Source organism: Aptenodytes patagonicus, chromosome 15, assembly GCF_965638725.1.
Source record: "Aptenodytes patagonicus chromosome 15, bAptPat1.pri.cur, whole genome shotgun sequence".
NCBI lineage: Eukaryota > Metazoa > Chordata > Aves > Sphenisciformes > Spheniscidae > Aptenodytes > Aptenodytes patagonicus.
In genome coordinates this window covers 8,085,523-8,103,892 of record NC_134963.1, presented here as the reverse complement: position 1 = coordinate 8,103,892, position 18,370 = coordinate 8,085,523, and the positions used below count along the sequence as shown (strand labels likewise).

General features: G+C 56.9%; 1 protein-coding gene across 4 annotated transcripts; it reads left to right on the top strand.

Annotated features, from left to right (window-relative positions):
• The first annotated feature begins 7,528 nt into the window (after window positions 1-7,528).
• On the top strand, window positions 7,529-18,156 carry CMKLR1 (chemerin chemokine-like receptor 1). Of its 4 annotated transcripts, none has more exons than XM_076352689.1 (3): window positions 7,529-7,545; window positions 15,594-15,712; window positions 16,274-18,156. In XM_076352689.1, the coding sequence occupies exon 3, from the start codon at window positions 16,277-16,279 to the stop codon at window positions 17,360-17,362; it is 1,086 nt and encodes a 361-aa protein (XP_076208804.1). In that variant the 5' UTR covers window positions 7,529-7,545; window positions 15,594-15,712; window positions 16,274-16,276; the 3' UTR covers window positions 17,363-18,156. The 4 variants fall into 4 exon arrangements, with proteins under 4 accessions (XP_076208804.1, XP_076208802.1, XP_076208805.1 ...); XM_076352687.1 differs by lacking the exon at window positions 7,529-7,545 and adding an exon at window positions 9,291-9,501; XM_076352688.1 differs by lacking the exon at window positions 7,529-7,545 and adding an exon at window positions 11,158-11,208.
• Window positions 18,157-18,370: the final 214 nt, after the last annotated feature.

The window sequence follows — 18,370 nt, the reverse complement described above, 5'->3', positions numbered from 1 at the left end:
AATTAATCGATGGAGGCGGTAGGAACTGATAAGTAACTCGCAGAAAGAAGCCGAAATCATTGTCGTTCTAATCCCTTACTCGGCAGCCTTGTTTCGTGGTCCCTGCCGCATCCCTACAGCCATGGCCGGGATGAAGGGCTCGCAGGACCCGCCAGCGCCTGCCGCCTCTCTTTCCTTGGTGGGAAAGAAAATAACCTCATTTTCCCCTTTATTAACGAGACCCCAGAACCAAGACCCGTTCCCTGGCACAGGGATTTTCTTTCTGCTGCGAGCAGTTTTAATCACGGAATTTCTTAATTTCACTCGTGCTGTAAAAAAAAAGGGAACCCAGAGGGGGGAATTAAAGGAACCTCTTTAAAAAAAAGTGTCACATTAAGATGTTCACGTTTTTAACCTAAAACCTCATCCTGCAGATGGGCACGATAGAAATCTCCTACCCTGATGCCCATCTACACGCCTGCCCGGGAGCACACCAAAACCCACCAGCTCACGAGTCTCCTCGGCTGAAGGTTTATCCTGAAGCATCTCCCGCAGCTCGGGATTTATTAAGGGTGGATCAGTTGTGTCCTTACTACAGCTTATGGCCGTGCCATTAAATTTCCAGAGATTAGAAGCATGAGAGAGAATTCAAATGACAAACGGGCTCGAACGAGCCATCCGGCGGTGGGACCGTCTCCCGCGGGGGAGCAGAGTGTTTCAGAGCTCGGAGGTGTCTCAGCATCACCCGGTAAAATCATCACCGGGTTTACAGCAAGTGAACCGGAGAGCCTCCGGGGAAATGCCGTCCAGAGATGAGAAATAACAATAATTTTAAGAAGACAAATAAAAGGAATTTTATTTCTCCAGCCGCTCTGAGCAAACAGAAATGCCCTGCTCTCACAGCACGGGTTCGGGCTGCGAGGTGGCTCCAGGGCCCTGGGGCGGATGAAGATGCTGTGCCGGGATGATGTAGCTGCTGTGCCAGGCTGATGCTGAGGCAGAGGCACCTTCCTGGGAGCAGATTGTGGGTCCACCCAGCATTGCTGCCTATTCCCTGTGGTTGCCTCCGCTCAGCAATAACGTGTAACATCTACGTGTGTAACCCAAATTCTCCCTGTGCTGCTCCATCCTCAGGTGTGGCCGTATCCAGTGTACACCCACCATGGGGATAAAACACATCTCCAGACTCCTCCTCAGCATCCTCCCGCGGGGACCAGCACCGCTCAGTGCTCAGGTGCTTTTTAGCCAGATATCTTAAAGAGATGAGCACTGTGCACGTGTGCCTGTCCATCTTGCTTTCCTCCTCCACCAACTCATCAGTCTTTTTTCAGTTTAATTTCTTCTATATTGACAAAGAGATGTCTCAGAGGCAGCGCCGGTGAGGGGGGAGGAAGGCTTTCACTCATCCCACCCCACGCAATGCAGACTCAACCCCCATATGAGATATCAGAGCAGCCCCCAGAGAAAGGCAGAGAAACCCGCAGCCGGGGTGATGGTTTTCGGATACACCCCAGGGCCTGCGTCTTTTCAGCAAGATCAGCCTTAAAAATCCAGGGGCTGAGGTATGAAATTTAAAATGCACTACATAGGTTTATTCTCCCCAGGCTGGGCTGATTGAAGGCAAATCCCCCAGCAGCTCAGCTGCAGCCCAGGGAGTAATTCACCCTCTTGCACCTTCAGGAATTGATCTCCCTGCAAAGCCCCAACATGTGCTAATTAACCCTGCAACCTCAATAAAAAGGGGGCAGGCTCCCTCCAGCACTGGTTTGTGCCCTGTGATGGAGTTAGTCTGGAGGTTGGTGCTCAGCTCGGGGGGGGAGCTGCTGCCCTCCTGGGACAACCCCTGTGGGGATGCTGTGGTGGGGGCTCACGCTGGCTTTGCTGGGGACAGGGGCTGTGACCACCGTGGTTCCCCCCAAGTTGGGGGGCTGGAGGCAGCTTGGAGATGCTGAATTGGAAACCAGGTAGGCGAGACCCTCCCTGAATGTCCCTCATGAAGCAAAGGTGAAATGGAGATGGGCTGAAGTTTTGGCTCTACATAAAGCCCCTGAGCTAGTGGCTGGAGCTGGGCTGTGAGCCTGGGGGCTGCAGTGGGGACCCTGAGCATCCTCAAGGCTGTGACCCAGGGAGCTTTGCTGTAGGAGATGCTGCTGGTGATTCCTCATCCTGGACCATGAGCTCCAGGTATGAACCTCTGTGGGATCCCCTCTGAGAGGACCGGGAGGTTCCCAGGAAAACCTGTTGCATGTTTGAGCCTGGGAATAGCAGGATGGTCCCCAAATATCAGCCCCAGGATCTCAGTTTGTTTTTCCAGCTCCTCACCAAAGGGCTATTGGACATGTCACTGTTTGTGGTGGGGGCTGATTTCTGAGTGCTGGAAGAGCAGTGCCCACAGAGACAGGTCAAAAGCAGCTCGGGGTGGATGCCAAAGGAAGATGTCATTATGTGATCGATGAAGCGCATCTCTGGCACGTGGGAGATGTGCCCCCAAGAAGGGCTCTGCAAGAGACAATGGGGCAAGAGCCTGCACTACCTCCGGGGACGTGCCAGCCAGGGCCACCAGCGCCTGCCCTGTCATTGCTTGCCTGCAGGGCAGCCGCGGTATGTATGGGGGGGGGGAAGCAAAACCCAAACCAGTCCCATGGTTTTGTAATGAATCCATCTGCAAGAGAGAGAAATGCAGACTAAAGCTGTGCAGATGCTCAGTGTGGACATACCAAAGCCTTTAGCTCTGCCCTGGGGGACGGATGAGGTGAGCCTGGCTTGCATTTTGATGATGTGCTCGTTACCAGACTAATTGCTTCCTTGGCAGATGTTGGAGGCCGGTGGGTGTGAGCGGAGCTGGGTTACCCGCACCCCTGAGTGAGGGAAGAGCTGCTTGTGGCTGCAGACAGGGAGCCCAGGGCAGGGTGCCCTGTGACGCTTGGGATGTTTCATCTCCTGCTTTTCATCTCAGCTGCAATGTCCTCTAATTCCCACTGAAGCTTGTTGAGTGCCGTGAGCCCCTAACGAGCCCCGGGGGATGAAGCATTGTGTGCGGGGGCCTGGTGCTGTTCCTTGTCTCTCTCCCTTTGCAAAGGGAATTGTTATTCCTCCTCGGGTTTTACTACTCCAAATACTTTTTTTTTGGTGGAAAAATGTAGGAAACTCTTGCTCTCATCCCCTCCCACGTGGCTCTGGGCAGAGGCAGGGCCTCCTGTGGGAAAGGGGTGAGGCTGGTGGTTCCTGCTGAGCAATCAGCATCTGCTCATCCCAAACTTTCCTTGCTGTCTTGGGGACCGAAAGTGGTTCCTGGTGAGGAGAGACAGACCCTGGAGTGCTGCTGGATATGACCATCCCAAGCATCGGTGCTCCCTGTGCCTCTGTGGGAACCACCTGAGACCTCAGCTGGGATCCGATGCCAAGAGCCACATCTGCTTGTAAATCCCTGGCTGGGTGATGTCCTGCCTGTCACCTGCCGGGGGGCTCGAAGGCAAGAAACGAGTGACTTGATAATGCTGGAAAGGATGACCTGCGCAGGTGTTTAAAAATAAAACAAAGTGCCTGTGCCCAGCAATCCCTCATCCCTGCGCCTGGAGCTGTCAGTGGCCCTTGGCAGCTCTCGCACAAATCAGAAACTGCCAATAAATCGCCCAGCGCGGGCGCGTCCATCACTCCCCTGGCTCAGCCCCTCTCCCCAGGGGTGAGCTGTCATCCTGCCCCCACAGCAGCTTCTCAGCCCATTTTGGGATGGAAGTGGGTGGGTGGCAGCCGATGCATGGGGCTGTTGATGGGGCAGGGTCCTGCTGGCAGCAGAGCTGTGTACCAGGAGTATTTGCAACCTATTGCATCAGCCCTGCTTTGTAAAGGAAGTTTTTCAGGTGCCGGGGGTGAGAAGGGGCAGTGCTGGAGCCGTACCCTAGCCCGGGGGTGTGCATTATTCTGCTGCATGTGCCACTAGTGTTTCTGAGCACGGTTCAAGTACCTAACAGTGCTCTGCAGAGCCCTCGGGGATGCTTTGCCTGAAAAAGATGCTGTATAACCCACAGCTGATATGTTGGCTTTAAAGCTCTCTCCTTTGCATGCCATGATAGGCCCAATGTGAGTTGAAGGAGTGTTTACAACTGCAGCTTTCCTGCTTAACAGGAGGGTGCCCTGCCCGTGCGAAGCCCAGCTATGGACACAAAGGCAGCCGTGGACCGAATTGCTCATCCGCCATAAAAGCTGGTGCACGGTGGTGGCCGGGGTGGTACGACTAATGCAGCTGGAGGGAAAAGCATCCTCCCCGGAGGAGGCATCCAAGAGCTGTCCTGGGTGGGAGGCACGGCCTGGGGACAAATACTGCAAAACTGGAGACAAACGAAGGTGGGGAAGGTGCTGGGAGGCACAGCAGGAGGGCGGTTTGGGGCTGAAACAGCAGCTCTGTGTGCAAGCCTTGCAGCCTGCCACCGGTGCAGGGATGCCCTGGCTGGGCTGGCCTTGTCCTGCCCATCCCGGCGGTGGCATGCGATGGGACACGGTGCCTCCAGCAGTGCTGTTTCCAGCCTTGGGACTGCAGCGGGTTTCGGCAGTGTTGTCCCAGCACAGACGTGGCTGTGCTTAGTCCTGCTGGGTTCCCGTGCTGCGTTGCTATTTATAAGCCCCAAGTTGCACAAGGTTGGGACTGTTTTTTCCGTGATTGTATCAAATCAGCGAAATGGGGAAAGCAAGCAGTCTATTTGACATCCTGTATGTGGGCTTTTTCTTTGTGCAATGAGTTTTCATTTCCACTTGGATCGCAAGGCCGTAATGGGATACGTAGCTCATTACCGCAGTGGGTCGTGAAGCCAGGAGCAGGAGGGATGAGCTCCCCACAGCCCGCCCGTGGGAAAGGCAGGGCAATGGTTATCCATGGGGATAAACCCAGTCCTGAAATGGGGCAGGGTTTGGGGCTGGGAAATGCAGTGGGAGCCCCGTGTCGTGTCCTTGCAGCTGAACCCAGCTCCCTTTCCAGCCATTTCGTGTGGTTTTTTGCCTGTGACTCTCTCCAGGACGAGGGAAAGTGCTGCTGAATGACGGAGAAAGCTCCCCCGGAGACAAAAAAGCTTCATGCAATTTCTTCCACATTAAGTGTGACATCTGCTTCAGGATGACTCAGGCAGGTTCCCACCACCCGCACAGGAGAGGAGAGGAGGGTGAGCACCCATACCGGCTGGGTCGGACCTTCTGGGCTTGGTTCTTTCACCCTGGCTCGGCAGGGAGGTGTTCGGGGGGGTTATAATAAGCCTAAATCAAACAGTTCCCGATACCACTGAATTTAGAGCTATAATTGCTTTGCTCAGTGTGGGTGGCACTCGGTGTGCTTGCCAGGGACATGGTGGGTGCCAAAGACTCTGCTGGCTTTGGTGCTTGGCATCGCTGTGGGAGCTGCCAGCCCCGTGCCCGTGCACCAAGCTGTTCCCCACGGCTGCTCCTGCAGTGCTGTAGCGTTTCTGCACGGTTGCTGTCCCTGGGAATAGGGTGTTTGTCCTTCCGTAGCCCGCTGTTGTTAGCAGTGGTTTGCTGAGCAGGCGATGCTGAGCGCCTCGGAGGAAAACCCCAAACCACAGCCCAGGGCAAACACTCGGGATATGTCAATTTATCCCAAGACAGCGTGTTTTTAACTTCACCATCTTGCTAAGCACAGAAATAAGTGCCTGTGAGCAGGATCCTGCATCCAGCCTTGCCCAGGGGAAGTGGCAGGTGCCTGGGAAAGGACTCGGTGGCAAGGGGATGGACTGATCCTGCCTGGGCACATTGCTCAGCTCCCACCCCAGTGCTGTGGGGTCTGCGGATCTCAGCCTTGCTGGGAAACTGAGGCTGTGCTGGGTCTTGGCTCAGGACCCCTCGGTGCTGCCGGGCTGTCTGTCATCGCACCACGGCATCACTGCGGCGCTGTGCCCTGAGGTCAGCCCTTGGCAAGGCCGTGTGCATCTGTGGCCGAGCATCCCCAGCCCCACCACACCCTGCGGTGGTTTTTTGGGAGCCCCCAGCTCCCACCGTGCTGCCTGTCCCATGCACGGCCCAGGCAGCGCTGGGTGGCGCGCAGCCCGTGGCTGCGCGCCACCCAGCGCTGCCTGGGCCGTGCATCTTTTCGGGCCTCATCCAGGAGCTGGTCTGCAGTCGCACTGTTTGACTCCAAGCACACTGAAGGAGATAACATTAGTTTGCGGTTATTTTCCCCCCTTGTTGGCTTGGTCTGCAGGATGCTTTGCGGGCTGTCTTTACAGCCAAGGATAATTAATTAACCTTAATTATTAACCTGAATGTATGAACATCCTTTCTGCTAGGGAGACAGGTGAACTGGCTGGTGGCAAACGCAGGGCAGCACCGGTGCCACTTGAACCGGTGCTGGTGTGTCCCGGCGGGGCAAATCTTTTTCCTTCCCTGGGCTGCGTCCTGCTGGCAGGAGGGGGGTGAAATGGGGGCATCACCCCCAAACCTCCTTGTGCTTCCAAGGCGATGCCTTTGCACCCAAACCACGGGGACCCAAACCCTGCGCTGGCTGTTATCCTGGCTGGGTTAAATGCTGGGACTGGGGTGGCTGAGGCTGAGGAGTGTGGGGGCTTCGTGGGGAGGAAAGGGATTTTCTCAATGCCACATCAAGCGTGAGGTTATCCGAACCTCCTGCTCTGTGTGGGTGGGGGCTGTGCTGGAAAACCTCCCAGTCTCCTCCCCATTTGGGGCTGGGGCCAGTGTCCCCCTTAACCCCATCCTTGCATCCAGCCTTGCCCATCCCTCTCAGCGCCTCTCGCAGCCCCCCCGGTGCCCCCCCAAAAGACTTTCTTTGCATGTGTTAATGGGGCTGGGGGGGTGATGGAGCTGCTACCGCAGAGCCCCGCCGTGGGCTGGTGAGCTGGGGCTGGGGGTGCTGCCTGGAAGCAGCTGCTGCATCCTGGTGGTAATGAAAGCCATCGGGGAAACCAGCCCCTGAGCAGCAGCAGCAGCGGCGTTTGGGAGCCAGATTTGACGAAGGGAAGTGACTCAACGTCTTGGAAGGAGTTGGGGGCGGTGGGGGGGTGCGGGTGACCCGGGGTGGGGACAACACGACGGGGTGGCTGGCAGCCACCTGCCTCCCCTTGGGCTCCCCAGCCGGGGCCGGCATCACTCCGGAGCCCTCTGTGCTTCGTTAGCCCTCGTTAGGGTGGTGTGCTCCCAGCTGGGGGGGGACGGGACAGGAAAGGAGGCCCCTTGGGAAGCGGCTTGTTGCTTCCTCGTGCTAGGTCGCGGCAGGATCCGGGCCAGCGTTCCCAGCTCCCGGCGTCACACCCTCTCCCAGCTGTTGCTCACGGAGCATTGTGCTGCCAAGAAAACCCCAGCGATGGATGCTGCTGTGACTCCTTCCCCCTCCCCTCGCCCTTAAAACCAGCGGGGAGCGGCACTGTGCCTGCGCTTGGCCCTGCAGCACTGGGGTCGGTGTGGTGATGAGAGCCTGCTTGCTCCCGGTGAGCCTTCGGAGCTGGGGCTGGGCTGAGCAGTTCCTCTTCCTCGCCGGGCACGGGGTGGCCCCGGCACCCCAACTTGGTCCTCCCCAGCATGGAGCAGCGGCAGAGCGTGGCACCGCATGAGGTATTTGGAAAGGTCGCTGGAAAGCTCGAGAGGGGGATACTGTGGGGACCGGGGTGTGTTACTGCGGGAGAGGACAGGATGGGTCCTGCCGGCAGAGCCAGCCTGTGCAACCCACCACAGCCAGGACCATGTTTCTCATTTTTTTAATTGCTTTTGGGAGTGAACCGCATTTACCACTGCCGTAGGGGGACTGCTTTGCCCAGGCACTTCAGGGTGCAAGGGGTTTGCACCCTGCTGTGGACCTGCCGCGTGCCACAAATACCACAAGCATGGCATACTCTGCACTGCTGCTGGCACCCAGCACCCCGTGGAGCTGCTGCCCCATCCTGGGGGTCCCACAAGCCCCTGGGAGCGGGACACCAGTGTGCTGGTCACGAGCCGCTGGGGTTGGCGCATCCCCGCCTGGTGCAGACATCTGGGCTTTTTGGGTCTCTTCTCCTTTCCCTGGGCCGGACCCGCCGATCTGGGCGCATCAGCAAGTTTCCTCCTGATTCAGCCACGGGGGATGTTGCAATGCAGCATTGTGCAAAGACGGGCATTGGCCCGGGCTCCAATTCCTCTTTTTCAGCCCCTGGTTGCGGGAGTCCGACCACGTGTGATGGGGGTTAATGTCCCCACCTGCACAGGGCATGGCAGTGGCCGCTAGCTCCCCGGAGGCATCACTCCTCTCTGGGCATCGCCCGCTGTCCCCTGGGTCACGGTTGGGTGGCAATTCTCCTGTTGCAGTGCCGCCGGCTCCGAGGAAATCGGGATTTCTCCCTTGTGCATGGCTGAAGCTGAGAGCCGGAAAACACGTCGGTATTGGTGATGGAGAGCGGGTGGGGGGCTCTGCCCCAGGCTCGCTGCTGGCTCCAATTGAATGTGATGCTCTTGGTGAGGTGCGAGGTGCAGGATTTTGGTCCGGCCACTGCACGTGCATGTATTTTTAGTGTATATCTCCCTCTGGATGGGCTTCTCTGGCTCGGGGTGGAGGTTTGTGGCCATCCAGGCTCAGCCCATGCCGGATGCACTGTGTACGCTGCAGCCCCGGCAATCACCACCTACCTGCAGGTGCGGGGCCGAGGCCAGGCTGGCGCTCGGCTGATGCCCCTCTGCTTGGGGTCCTGGTGCAAACCAGGATGGGCCGATTCATCGCCGGGAACTCACTGCCAGCTCCAGACCCACCTCAGTGCATGGGGCGCAGCTGGACGAACAGCTGGGAACAGGCAGGACCTGGTGAGCGTGCCAGAGGGGGCGGCATGGCAAGGGGGGGACGCGCTCCCCTTCTGCCATGCACCCCAGGGACGGCTTTGGGTTACCCCTCTCCTGCGTGTGTGAGGCCAGGGGCATCACAGGTGGTGGGGCAGGGACGTGGGGGTCCTGGTGAACAGGGATGTGAGGCAGCCTGGAGTGGAGCTGCCCCATCCCAGATCGCAGGGGTCCTTCAGCTGCGCTTACCCCTTGCCGGGATCAACAAGACCGTGGCTTTTTTGCACCGGCGCGGGATGCCCAAACCCTGCCCAGGGGGGCCCATGGGACTCCTGAGCCAGCTGCGGGCAGCGCAGGGGCCGTGGTGGATGGGACGCAGCACTGAGGGCAGCCGGCTTGCCTCATCCTCTCTCCGTGTCCAGCTGAACCGTGCAAGAAAACGCCTCTACCCAAGGTCCTGAGTCCCCACATCCTGCAGCTGAGCATCGCTTCCTCCTTCCCAGGCGCTGCCCATCTCCGCGCTGAGCCCAGCAGTGGTTTATGCCACTGGCTGCATTTTTTTTTTCCTCGTCCTCCCATCGGCAATACGTGCGCATCCTTCTCGGGATGAGAAAGCTCAGCAATATCCACGGCACCCTCCGCACGGATGCCGAAGCGACGTAACCCCAGGGTCGTTTGCGTGCAAGCCCTAACGAGGTTATAGAAGAAGCAGAGACGTGTAATCCAGCCTCCGTGCGCTCAAAACCCACGGGGATATATCAAGCTCAGGTAAATACCTCTGGGTTTATATATATATATATATGAATATATATTTTTTTTAATATATTTTTGGGAGGGAGGCTTTTGCTGCAGCCGGCTGGAAATCATTGCTTTGCTCAAGAGATTTGCAACTGGTTGAGGTTTTTTGCTCCCCTGCTATTAGAAAGTGGGTTTGGGGTTTGGCACAGCGGGTGCAGTGTGCGTTGGGACCCCGGAGGTCATCGCCGCCTGTCGTCCTCTGCCCAAACCCCCTATTTTTTTTTAATTTTCTGTAAAATCCCCAGCTTTTTTGGAGATGGGGTTTGCAGCCTGAGGTGGTGGGAGCCCCCGTGGCGGCTTTGCACGTGGGAAAGCCGCACGGAGGGGAGAGGAACTGGGTGTGAATTTAGGGGGGGGGGGTGTCCTTATAGCATGGCAGTGTCACCTCGGCGGGGACAGGGAGAACAGGGGACTTTTCTTTGCTGTGCTGATCAGCATGCAGCTGGGAGCATGGCACGCAGCTGTGAGCCGGGGGCTGGAGGATGCTTCTGCGGATCCGGGGTGACTTTCTCTCTTGGGGGGCTGAGCTCTGCCAGCCCCGACCTTCCCCCATCCCCAGCACAGTCACGTCCGTCCCTCCGGCAGCAGGAGGCACAGAGCAGTTTCCTTTTCTTGGTTTCCTTCCTCTTTGTACCCTCGGAATCCCGAGCAGTTGAGAGCAGCTGGAGCAGCCCCGCAGGTGGCACACGAGCTGCTGCCCTTCGCCTCTACACGGTGTCCCCAAGGTGTGTGCTGGCTTTGCCCCCGAGGAGCTGTGATAAAGCCCAGGCCATGGTTAGGGACATTCTCGCTGGGCTGAGGCAGGTCCTGGAGCCTTAAAGGGGATGCAAATCCCCTGGGATCACAGTGTTTCATGCCCTATTCCACCCGCCTGGGCTGGTGTGATGCAGCGGGGGAGGATGCTCAGAAAAAGGGTGTTTTACTGGCCTTTTTATTGCCTGCAAAGTGCCAGGAGAGCCTAGAATTAATAGCAACCTATATATAAAAAAAAAAAAGAGAGAGAAGAGGAGATGAAAGAACTTTTATTATTTCGGAAGCAGCTTGAGTCATTTGAAGCACCACAGAAACACAAACTGGCCTTTTTAAAGAAAATCTTTGCCTGTGTAGGTACAAATGCCCAAGATTTGCCCCTTTAATACTCAGCCCTTCACAAGAACAGAAAGGACGGGGAGCAATGGGCCGGGGCTGGGCTCTTACTAACAGGGCAGCTCTTAACAACCCGGGCACTTTGTGCCAGGGAAGGATGGGTTCCCTTGCCGGGCTCCTGCAGTTTTGCCCTGGGAAGAGCCTTACACGACCTGTGTTTTGAGGTTAAACACCAGTTTCTGGCTGGATTGGGGTGCATTCTCTATCAGGGTGACCCCACATCGTGGCTGGGGGCAGCTCGTGGAGACCCGTCTCATCCCGACCCGCACAGCCTGGCTGGCTCTGCCCAGATAAACACTGACTCATGCTGTGTTATTCTGTCCCACCCTGGGCACAGCCAGCTTTTTTAAGGCTGCTTTTCCAGCTATTCCTTTTTTTTCCCTGTTCACACGAGCCGGGGACGAAGCCTTAGCCGGTATGCAGGGAGCCCATGGGGGTGCCGAAAGCTGCCAGGCACGGGGGTCCCGGTGGAGCGAGGAGGCGAGGGCTGCTCCACAGCAGCGGGGATGCGTCTGAGTGCCATGGATGCAGGTAGGGCTTGGGCTTCCCCGCCGTCCTCCAGCCAGCCTTGGGGCAGAGCTCAGTGCCTCAGTTTCCCCTGCGGGGACTGGCTTTGCCCCCTCCCTCTGCTTTAGGGGTCCCCTGCTGCCGGTGACTTGGAGGAGCTGCCAGCCTGAATCCTCACTGGCAGGAGCCCATGTGCTTGGCATCAGGCTGTTGTGGATGTTCAGCATGCTGCTGCCTCTCCTGTGGCATCCTGCATCCCTGTCCCCTTCCCGGTCCCCTTCTCAGCCAGCTGGAGCTGGACAGAGGGTTCAGGGATGGGTGGCAGGGCTGGGACCGTGGCTGGGGAGCAGCTTTTGGGCAGGCCAGGGCTCGGGGTTTTGCAGTGGCATGGTCTAAGCTCCCTTTTGATGGGTATGTGGCTGGTGTCCGATTTACACCGAGGGCTGGGGCTCCATCCTGGGCATCCTCGTGGGGACTGGGATGCTGTGCAGCATCTCTCCCTGCCTGTTGCCATGGCAATTGCTGGCTAAAATAAGGGTGAATTGGAGCTCGGTACCCAGAGCTGCTTTCCCATTCCTTTTGTTTTCTTGCTTTTCCCGAGCGCTGGCAATCCCCAGCGTGGGACAGGTACCTGCCACCACAGGGCTGGACGCTGGATCCTGGCAGGGACGTCCCTCCCGTGCAACCCCGGGCTGGAAAAATGTGGGTGCTGGAGGGATGGATGGAGTGGCCTTGGGTGCCAGCTTGGGATGGGGCATGCATCCATCTTCCCTAGGGCATATTCCCACTGACAGCAATGGGAGCTCGCTGTGCTCGGGATCCGGCCCACAGGGTGGGACTTGAGCTTGACCAGAGCAATAAGCCCCCACGAGACTGGGACCAGCGTCTGCCATGGGGGAAATCCAGGGCTGCGGCAGGGCTCAGAGGGGACAGGTGCCAGCAGGTCCGGGGGGACATCGAGATGCTGCTTGGCCCGTGCCCCTCCCAAAGCTCCTCAGATGAGCGACCATGTGTTTCCCCCAAACATCTGCCTGCAATTCCCCTCTCTGACGGAGCAGGGCTGTGCTGGGGCTTCCTGCACTGCGTGGGCAGCCTGGCTGCACTCCTCCCACACGTGCCGGAGGAAGCGGATTTGGGTTTGAGGTGCGCTGGGACCTCAGAAACCGCTGCTGGGAAGGAGGGGAGGGGAAATGCTCAAATGAGAAAAAGGCAGAGCAGCTGCCTGGGGGCGGCGGCAGCTGTGCAGGCAGGGGCACAGGCAGGGGCGCAGCACATGGGGGCTGGCAGCGGCGAGCAGAGCCTACCCTGGTCGCCCGCCTGCTTCCCAGGGAGGTCTGTCTGTCCCGTCCCTTGGTGTCCCTTGCATCCTTAGCACCCCGCAGGTGCTGAGCGGGTGCCGTGGGGAGGACAAACATTAACCCAAGGGCATCCCCAGTTTCCCCAGTGCTGGAGGAGCGCTTGTGGGGACCCCCGCACAGGCACATGCTGGCCCTAGCCCAGTTCTGTAGCATTGTGTGGGTAAAAGCACGATGCACTTTGACAGCACAGGCAGGATCTTCTGTGCTCAAAAGCTGGTCTGCTTATTTTATTTGATTTTATTTGATTCCCCCCCCCCCCAACCTGTATCAGTACCTCCAGTAAAAGCATTGCCCGCAGGCATTGGGGGAGGCAGAAGGCAGTGCTGGCAGCCTGCCTGTCTCTATAAATGCCTGGTGCAGGCAGCTGAGAGCCTGGGCAGCACCCGTGCCTGGGCGGTACCTGTGCCCAGGCGGTACCTGCTGCGGGGGACTGAGCATCCCCTGCCCGCCCTGGGCACGGTCACATCCCCTGTGTGCAGATCCGGCTGAGCTCCCCCTGTTTCCCCATAGACCCGGTCACATCCGTCCCCCACCCGTCTGGGCTGGCCACAGAAGAGCTTTCGCCCAGAAAAGCTGGATTTGAACATTTTCTGCTGTTCTCTCCGTTTCCTGTTGCCTTCCCAAGAACAACATGCCTGACCTCATCCTCCCCCGGTGTGCGCCGGGATGCTGCTGTTGTGCGAGCCACCCGTCAGGAATCCCACCCCGGCGCCCGCAAGCCGGACTCAGCCTTCCTCGGGTACCAAGACAAATACAGCTGCAGGAATGACGGGGCCCTCAGCGGCTGGCTGGGCTAAAAGGCTATTTTGGGTAGATCCTGTGCTCATTTTTGTTGAGGTAGGAGGACAGAGATGAATAGACCAAACAGGGAGCGAAGCGGTTTTGGCTCGAGCAGGGTATTTTCAACCCAGAGAGAAGCGTTGAAACACGCTCATGGTTATGTGGCTTTTTTTTTTCCGAACTTTGAGGTTTTTGCAATGAGAAATGGGGAGGTTTCACATGGCCACCCCTCAGGGTCTCCATTTTTGGGGAGGCAGGTGGGAATTTGCTGGATGATCTGCCAGTGGGTCTGAGCTCCAGCCCCAGTCCCCGTCCCACCCCCGGCATCCAGAGCCATCCCAGGAGGTACACGGCGGGTTCAGCAGCTGCCCGTCCTCTGCCTTGGGGGTTGTGATAGCTCAGCACAAGCCCTGGAAACAAACCCATCATCTGCCAAAGCCCGTGGGGAAACAGAGACCTGCCGCTCCTCTCGCTCTCCAGCCATTGTCACCCCCTCCTCCTGAGCAGGGACCGGGGCCACCCCGCTGCCAGACCCGGCAGAGGTCTGGGGCGGGTTTCTTTTACATCATCTGCCTTGCCCATCTTCCGAAGGGCAAATGTTAAAACCCAATAAAAAGAAAGCGTGTGTGGGGGAACAGCAAAATAAACAGAAAATTCAAATAAATAATCTGTTAAATACAGCTTTGAAATGTCAAGCTGAATGTCATCGCGCTCACTGGGCTCAGCGATTAAAAATAATAATAAAGAGGAGATATTACATTAAAAATATATGAGTGGGCACAATTGGAAGAGGAGCCTGTAACGCTGCAGGAATCCCTCCAGGGCAGGGGACTGATGGGTGCTGCAGCAAACATGGGGTCTGGCTGACCTCATGATGGTCAGGGGCAGCGGGCTGTCCCCAGGGGTCCCTTGCTTACCCCACGGTGACACCAGGGTGAAAATGGCAGGCGGGTGGCATTTCTTGGGGGTTTCTCCCCGGTGGCAGAGTGAGTCCTGGGATTGTTGGGGCTCTCCAGCCAAGGGCGGTGGGGTGGGATGTGATGGGGTGGGACGGGATGGATGTGGGGCTCTGGGCTCCCACACCTTTCTGCGGCTTTGCCTTTGGAAAGGTAGTGACATGAAAACCACTGGTCCATAAAGGCCGCGGTCAGGACGGCTCATTACCCAGGAACATTAATAGTCAGCGCTACAACAGCCAGTTCTGCTGATACTGTTACTTCCACTGGATCATCAACTTTAATTCATCCTTTTGACACTCAAGGTTTTGTCGGGGCAAGGCCTCCTTCCAGCTCAAACTAATTCACCAGCCTTGTGCTAAAACCTTATTTATTCTGGCTGCTTATCGTCTCCTGGAGCTCGGCAAGGCGGGAGGCAATGGGGCTGTGATTTAAGCCCCCGGCTGGGGACTTTGCAGCGATGGGAGCGGCAGCAATCGCAGGAAGGAACAGGAGGAAAAGCCCAGGGAGAAACAATAGGTTCCAACGCAAACACCACGGGGATTTCAAAGCAGGACTGGCAGGGAGGGTGATGCTCAGGGGGACCTTTGAGCTGAAACTCCCTGAAAACAGGAGGGTCCAGCCTGGATGGGCAGAGCCGTGTCCTTCCTGCAAGGACGAGGTCAGATGCAATGCCCTGAGTCGGGGTTCGCACAGAGCTCGCCCCTCTTGCTGCAGCTGGCTCCAGCATGCTCGGGCTTTGCTAATTGCCTTTGGTGGCTCTTGGTTTTAACCCACCGTGACTGTTCACAGGGGAGTGGTTGAACCCATTTAACGCAGGGCTCTAAGTGGCTGGTGGAGACCAGCTTCTGACTACGGGAAATGGCACCGTTAGTTATCACAAGTAACATTTCAGAACATGCAGAGCGCTGATTTAATCAGAGAAATAACTGTATGAGAGTCCAGGCACCTCACGCATATTTATAGCTTTAATTATGTATTATAACATTACCGTGGGCTTGATTGTAGAGTTCTTTGCGTGTTCCTACTGATGCTGGCTCGTGTCGGATGCTTGTACCGAGCATATGGTACAGGATTTCTGTACCGGGTTATCCCAAAAGCTACTAGGATCGCAGCAGAACCCCGCCTTTACCAGCTCCATGGTGGGGGTCCCCAGGCCAGCACAGCCTCCCGAGGCACGGGGCAGCACCAGCCTGCCGGGGAGGCTGCACACGGTTAAACAATTGCGGCTGAGTCTCTGTTTCCTCTGTTTCCTCCCGTAACCCCACATCCGAGGATGAATGGCCTTTGTTTGATCCCGGCTTTAATATTACAGCTCCGTCCCTAGACCTGCGCGGAGGCAGCTGCCTTTGTGCCGTGGGACGCTGAACCGTCGCCTCTCCCCGCATCCCAACAGGCGTCCAGCCGTGGAGCTGTGCTCACCGGAGAGGGAAGGTGAGAGGGTGTAGCGCCGGTTTCACCAGGCCGGGTGCCTGGCATCAGCAGGGTGCGTGGTCCGCCGCATGCTGGATTTTCAGTCCAATTTGCTGGGTGCTTGGGAGAAAAAAAGAGAAGCACCATAATATTTTGCAGATTGGAAGGTCTCAAAGCTGTTAATAAACATCATCCTAATTTTTCCCCTGGAATTAGGCAGGTAATAGACATTTTTTGCAGGATGAAGCTACAGCCACATCCTGGTGGAGATGAGAGACTGAATCACGTCCTGTGGCTCAGGGAGCTGATGTCTCTCTTGGCCGGGGGGTGGAAACCCTGTGAGGAGCCATGGGAGCATCTTCCTCTGGGGCCAGCGGCGGGTCCCCCATGGGATCCCCCATACCTGTGTGCTCCGTCCCTTCTCTCCGCAGCCCCTCATGCCCGCATGTGTTGGGCGGCCAGCATCCCTCCCGCGGGCTGTGCTCACTGTGGTTGATACCATGTGTTTGCTCAGCAGGAACACGCAGAGAAGCATTGCCAGCTGGAGGGCCTGGGACTGACCAGACTGTCATTTATTTACAGATAATGGCGCTTTCCAATTTGTCCAATTACTTGGATGATGTTGATAACTACAGTGACTACCCAGATTACACCTATGAGGAGATTGGCAGCGTGTGGACAGACCCGTCCCATGACCCGAAGGACATTGCGAGGATCCTCTCCGTCATCATCTACAGCGTATCCTGCGTGTTGGGTGTCCTGGGGAATGGCCTCGTCATCGCAATCATAACTCTAAAGATGAAGAAGTCGGTCAATGCCATCTGGTTCCTCAACCTGGCTGTCGCCGACTTCCTCTTCAACATCTTCCTGCCCATAAACATTGCTTACACGGCCATGCGGTACAACTGGATCTTTGGGACAGTCATGTGCAAGTTGAACTCCTTCCTCCTCATCCTCAACATGTACACCAGTGTCCTTCTGCTCACCACCATCAGCTTTGATCGCTACGTGTCAGTGGTTTTTCCCGTCTGGTCTCAAAACCATCGATCAACCAACCTAGCGTATTTAGTTTGCTTGATTATCTGGACCGTCGGCATCATTATGAGCTGCCCGTCTCTTGTCTTCCGAGACACGGCACAAGCCCGCAACTCCGTGATTTGTTTTAGCAACTTTTCCCTCTCCAGGAATAAGTCTTACCAAGCCCTGGCACTAATGAGGCACCGAACGGTGAACATCACCAGGTTCCTCGCTGGGTACATCCTTCCCATAACCATCATCACTTTCTGCTACATCGCCATCGTCTTCAACTTGCGTCGAAACCGCCTTGCCAAGTCCAAAAAGCCCTTCAAGATCATCGTCACCATTATAGTCACCTTCTTCCTTTGCTGGAGTCCCTACCACCTGCTGAACCTCCTGGAAACAGAGCCCGACATGATCCCACGCTCCGTGTTTGAGATCAGCATCCCCATAACCACAGCACTCGCTGCCTCCAACAGCTGCATGAACCCTGTCCTCTACGTCTTCATGGGCCAGGACTTTAAGAAATTTAAGGTCACCATCCTCTCCAGGCTGGTGAACGCCCTCAGCGAGGAGACAGGCCACTCCAGCATCGTTCACAGGAGCTTCTCCAAGATGTCTTCAATGACCGAGAAGGAGACGACAGTCCTCTAAACTCAACCTGGATATCTGCAGGAGGGCCATAGTCCTCCGGTGTTGCCCATGCCCACCACTATGATGGTGGCCACCCTTGCGGTGGCCCTTGGCGAGGGACGAGCATGGTCCAACGCTGTCCTATAGTGTATTCTTTGACTTGTCTTGCTGCCTGGGGGCTGGCAGGCATTGGAGACCACCGCTCTGCGCACGTGGAGAAGATACAACTGCCCTTAATCTTTCTTTGCGATTGCAATGATTGCAGAAACTATTTAAGAAAACACAGGGCATTCCTGTCTAATCTATGCATTGCCTGACCTAGAAAGGGCATTGCTGCCGTGCCAGAGACATCGTTATGGGGAGATTGGGCGGAGGATGTGTCTGGGAAGGCACCGCCACTGCCAGGCTCCCAAGATGGGTGGCTCCCAAGATCCGTGGCACCTGCCACGGATGATACCTGCTACGGCAAAACTGGTGACGCTCTTCCTATGGCCTATGTATGCATATAGCAACTCATGTTAAAGTCCTAAAGTATATTGGTACTAGCGCAATACGTTTTTAACTGTGTTGTGAGCACTTTGTACCCAGAGAGGCCCTGAGAAGTGTCTTCATAAGAGGGGTTTGAACATCCCAACCTTGATGAACCGGGAAATCTCACATGCCTTCTAAGTGATCCAGACCCAGGGCCACCTACCAGGGTGGGGGATTGGGCTCGTGCACAGGGTCACCGGCATGGAAAACTGGGAGAAAAAAGAGGGAAAGATTCATTTGAAGTGTCTTTTGAACAAACCTCACTTTGATGGGTACGTTTCACATGGTACGTTTTGCAGAGCGGTTTGATGCTTGGGGCCATGAGTCCCAGCAGGTCCTTGCAAAGTGCCCGGGTGGCACCGGGGAGCAGGTCCATGGGCTGGGGAGTGCGGTCCTGGGGGGGGGACGGGACCTGCTGTCCCCTCCTGGATCCAGGTGGACCCGGCGACTGGCTCCATTGACGGCTGCTCCCTGGTGTGATCAGTCAGTCCTATGGGA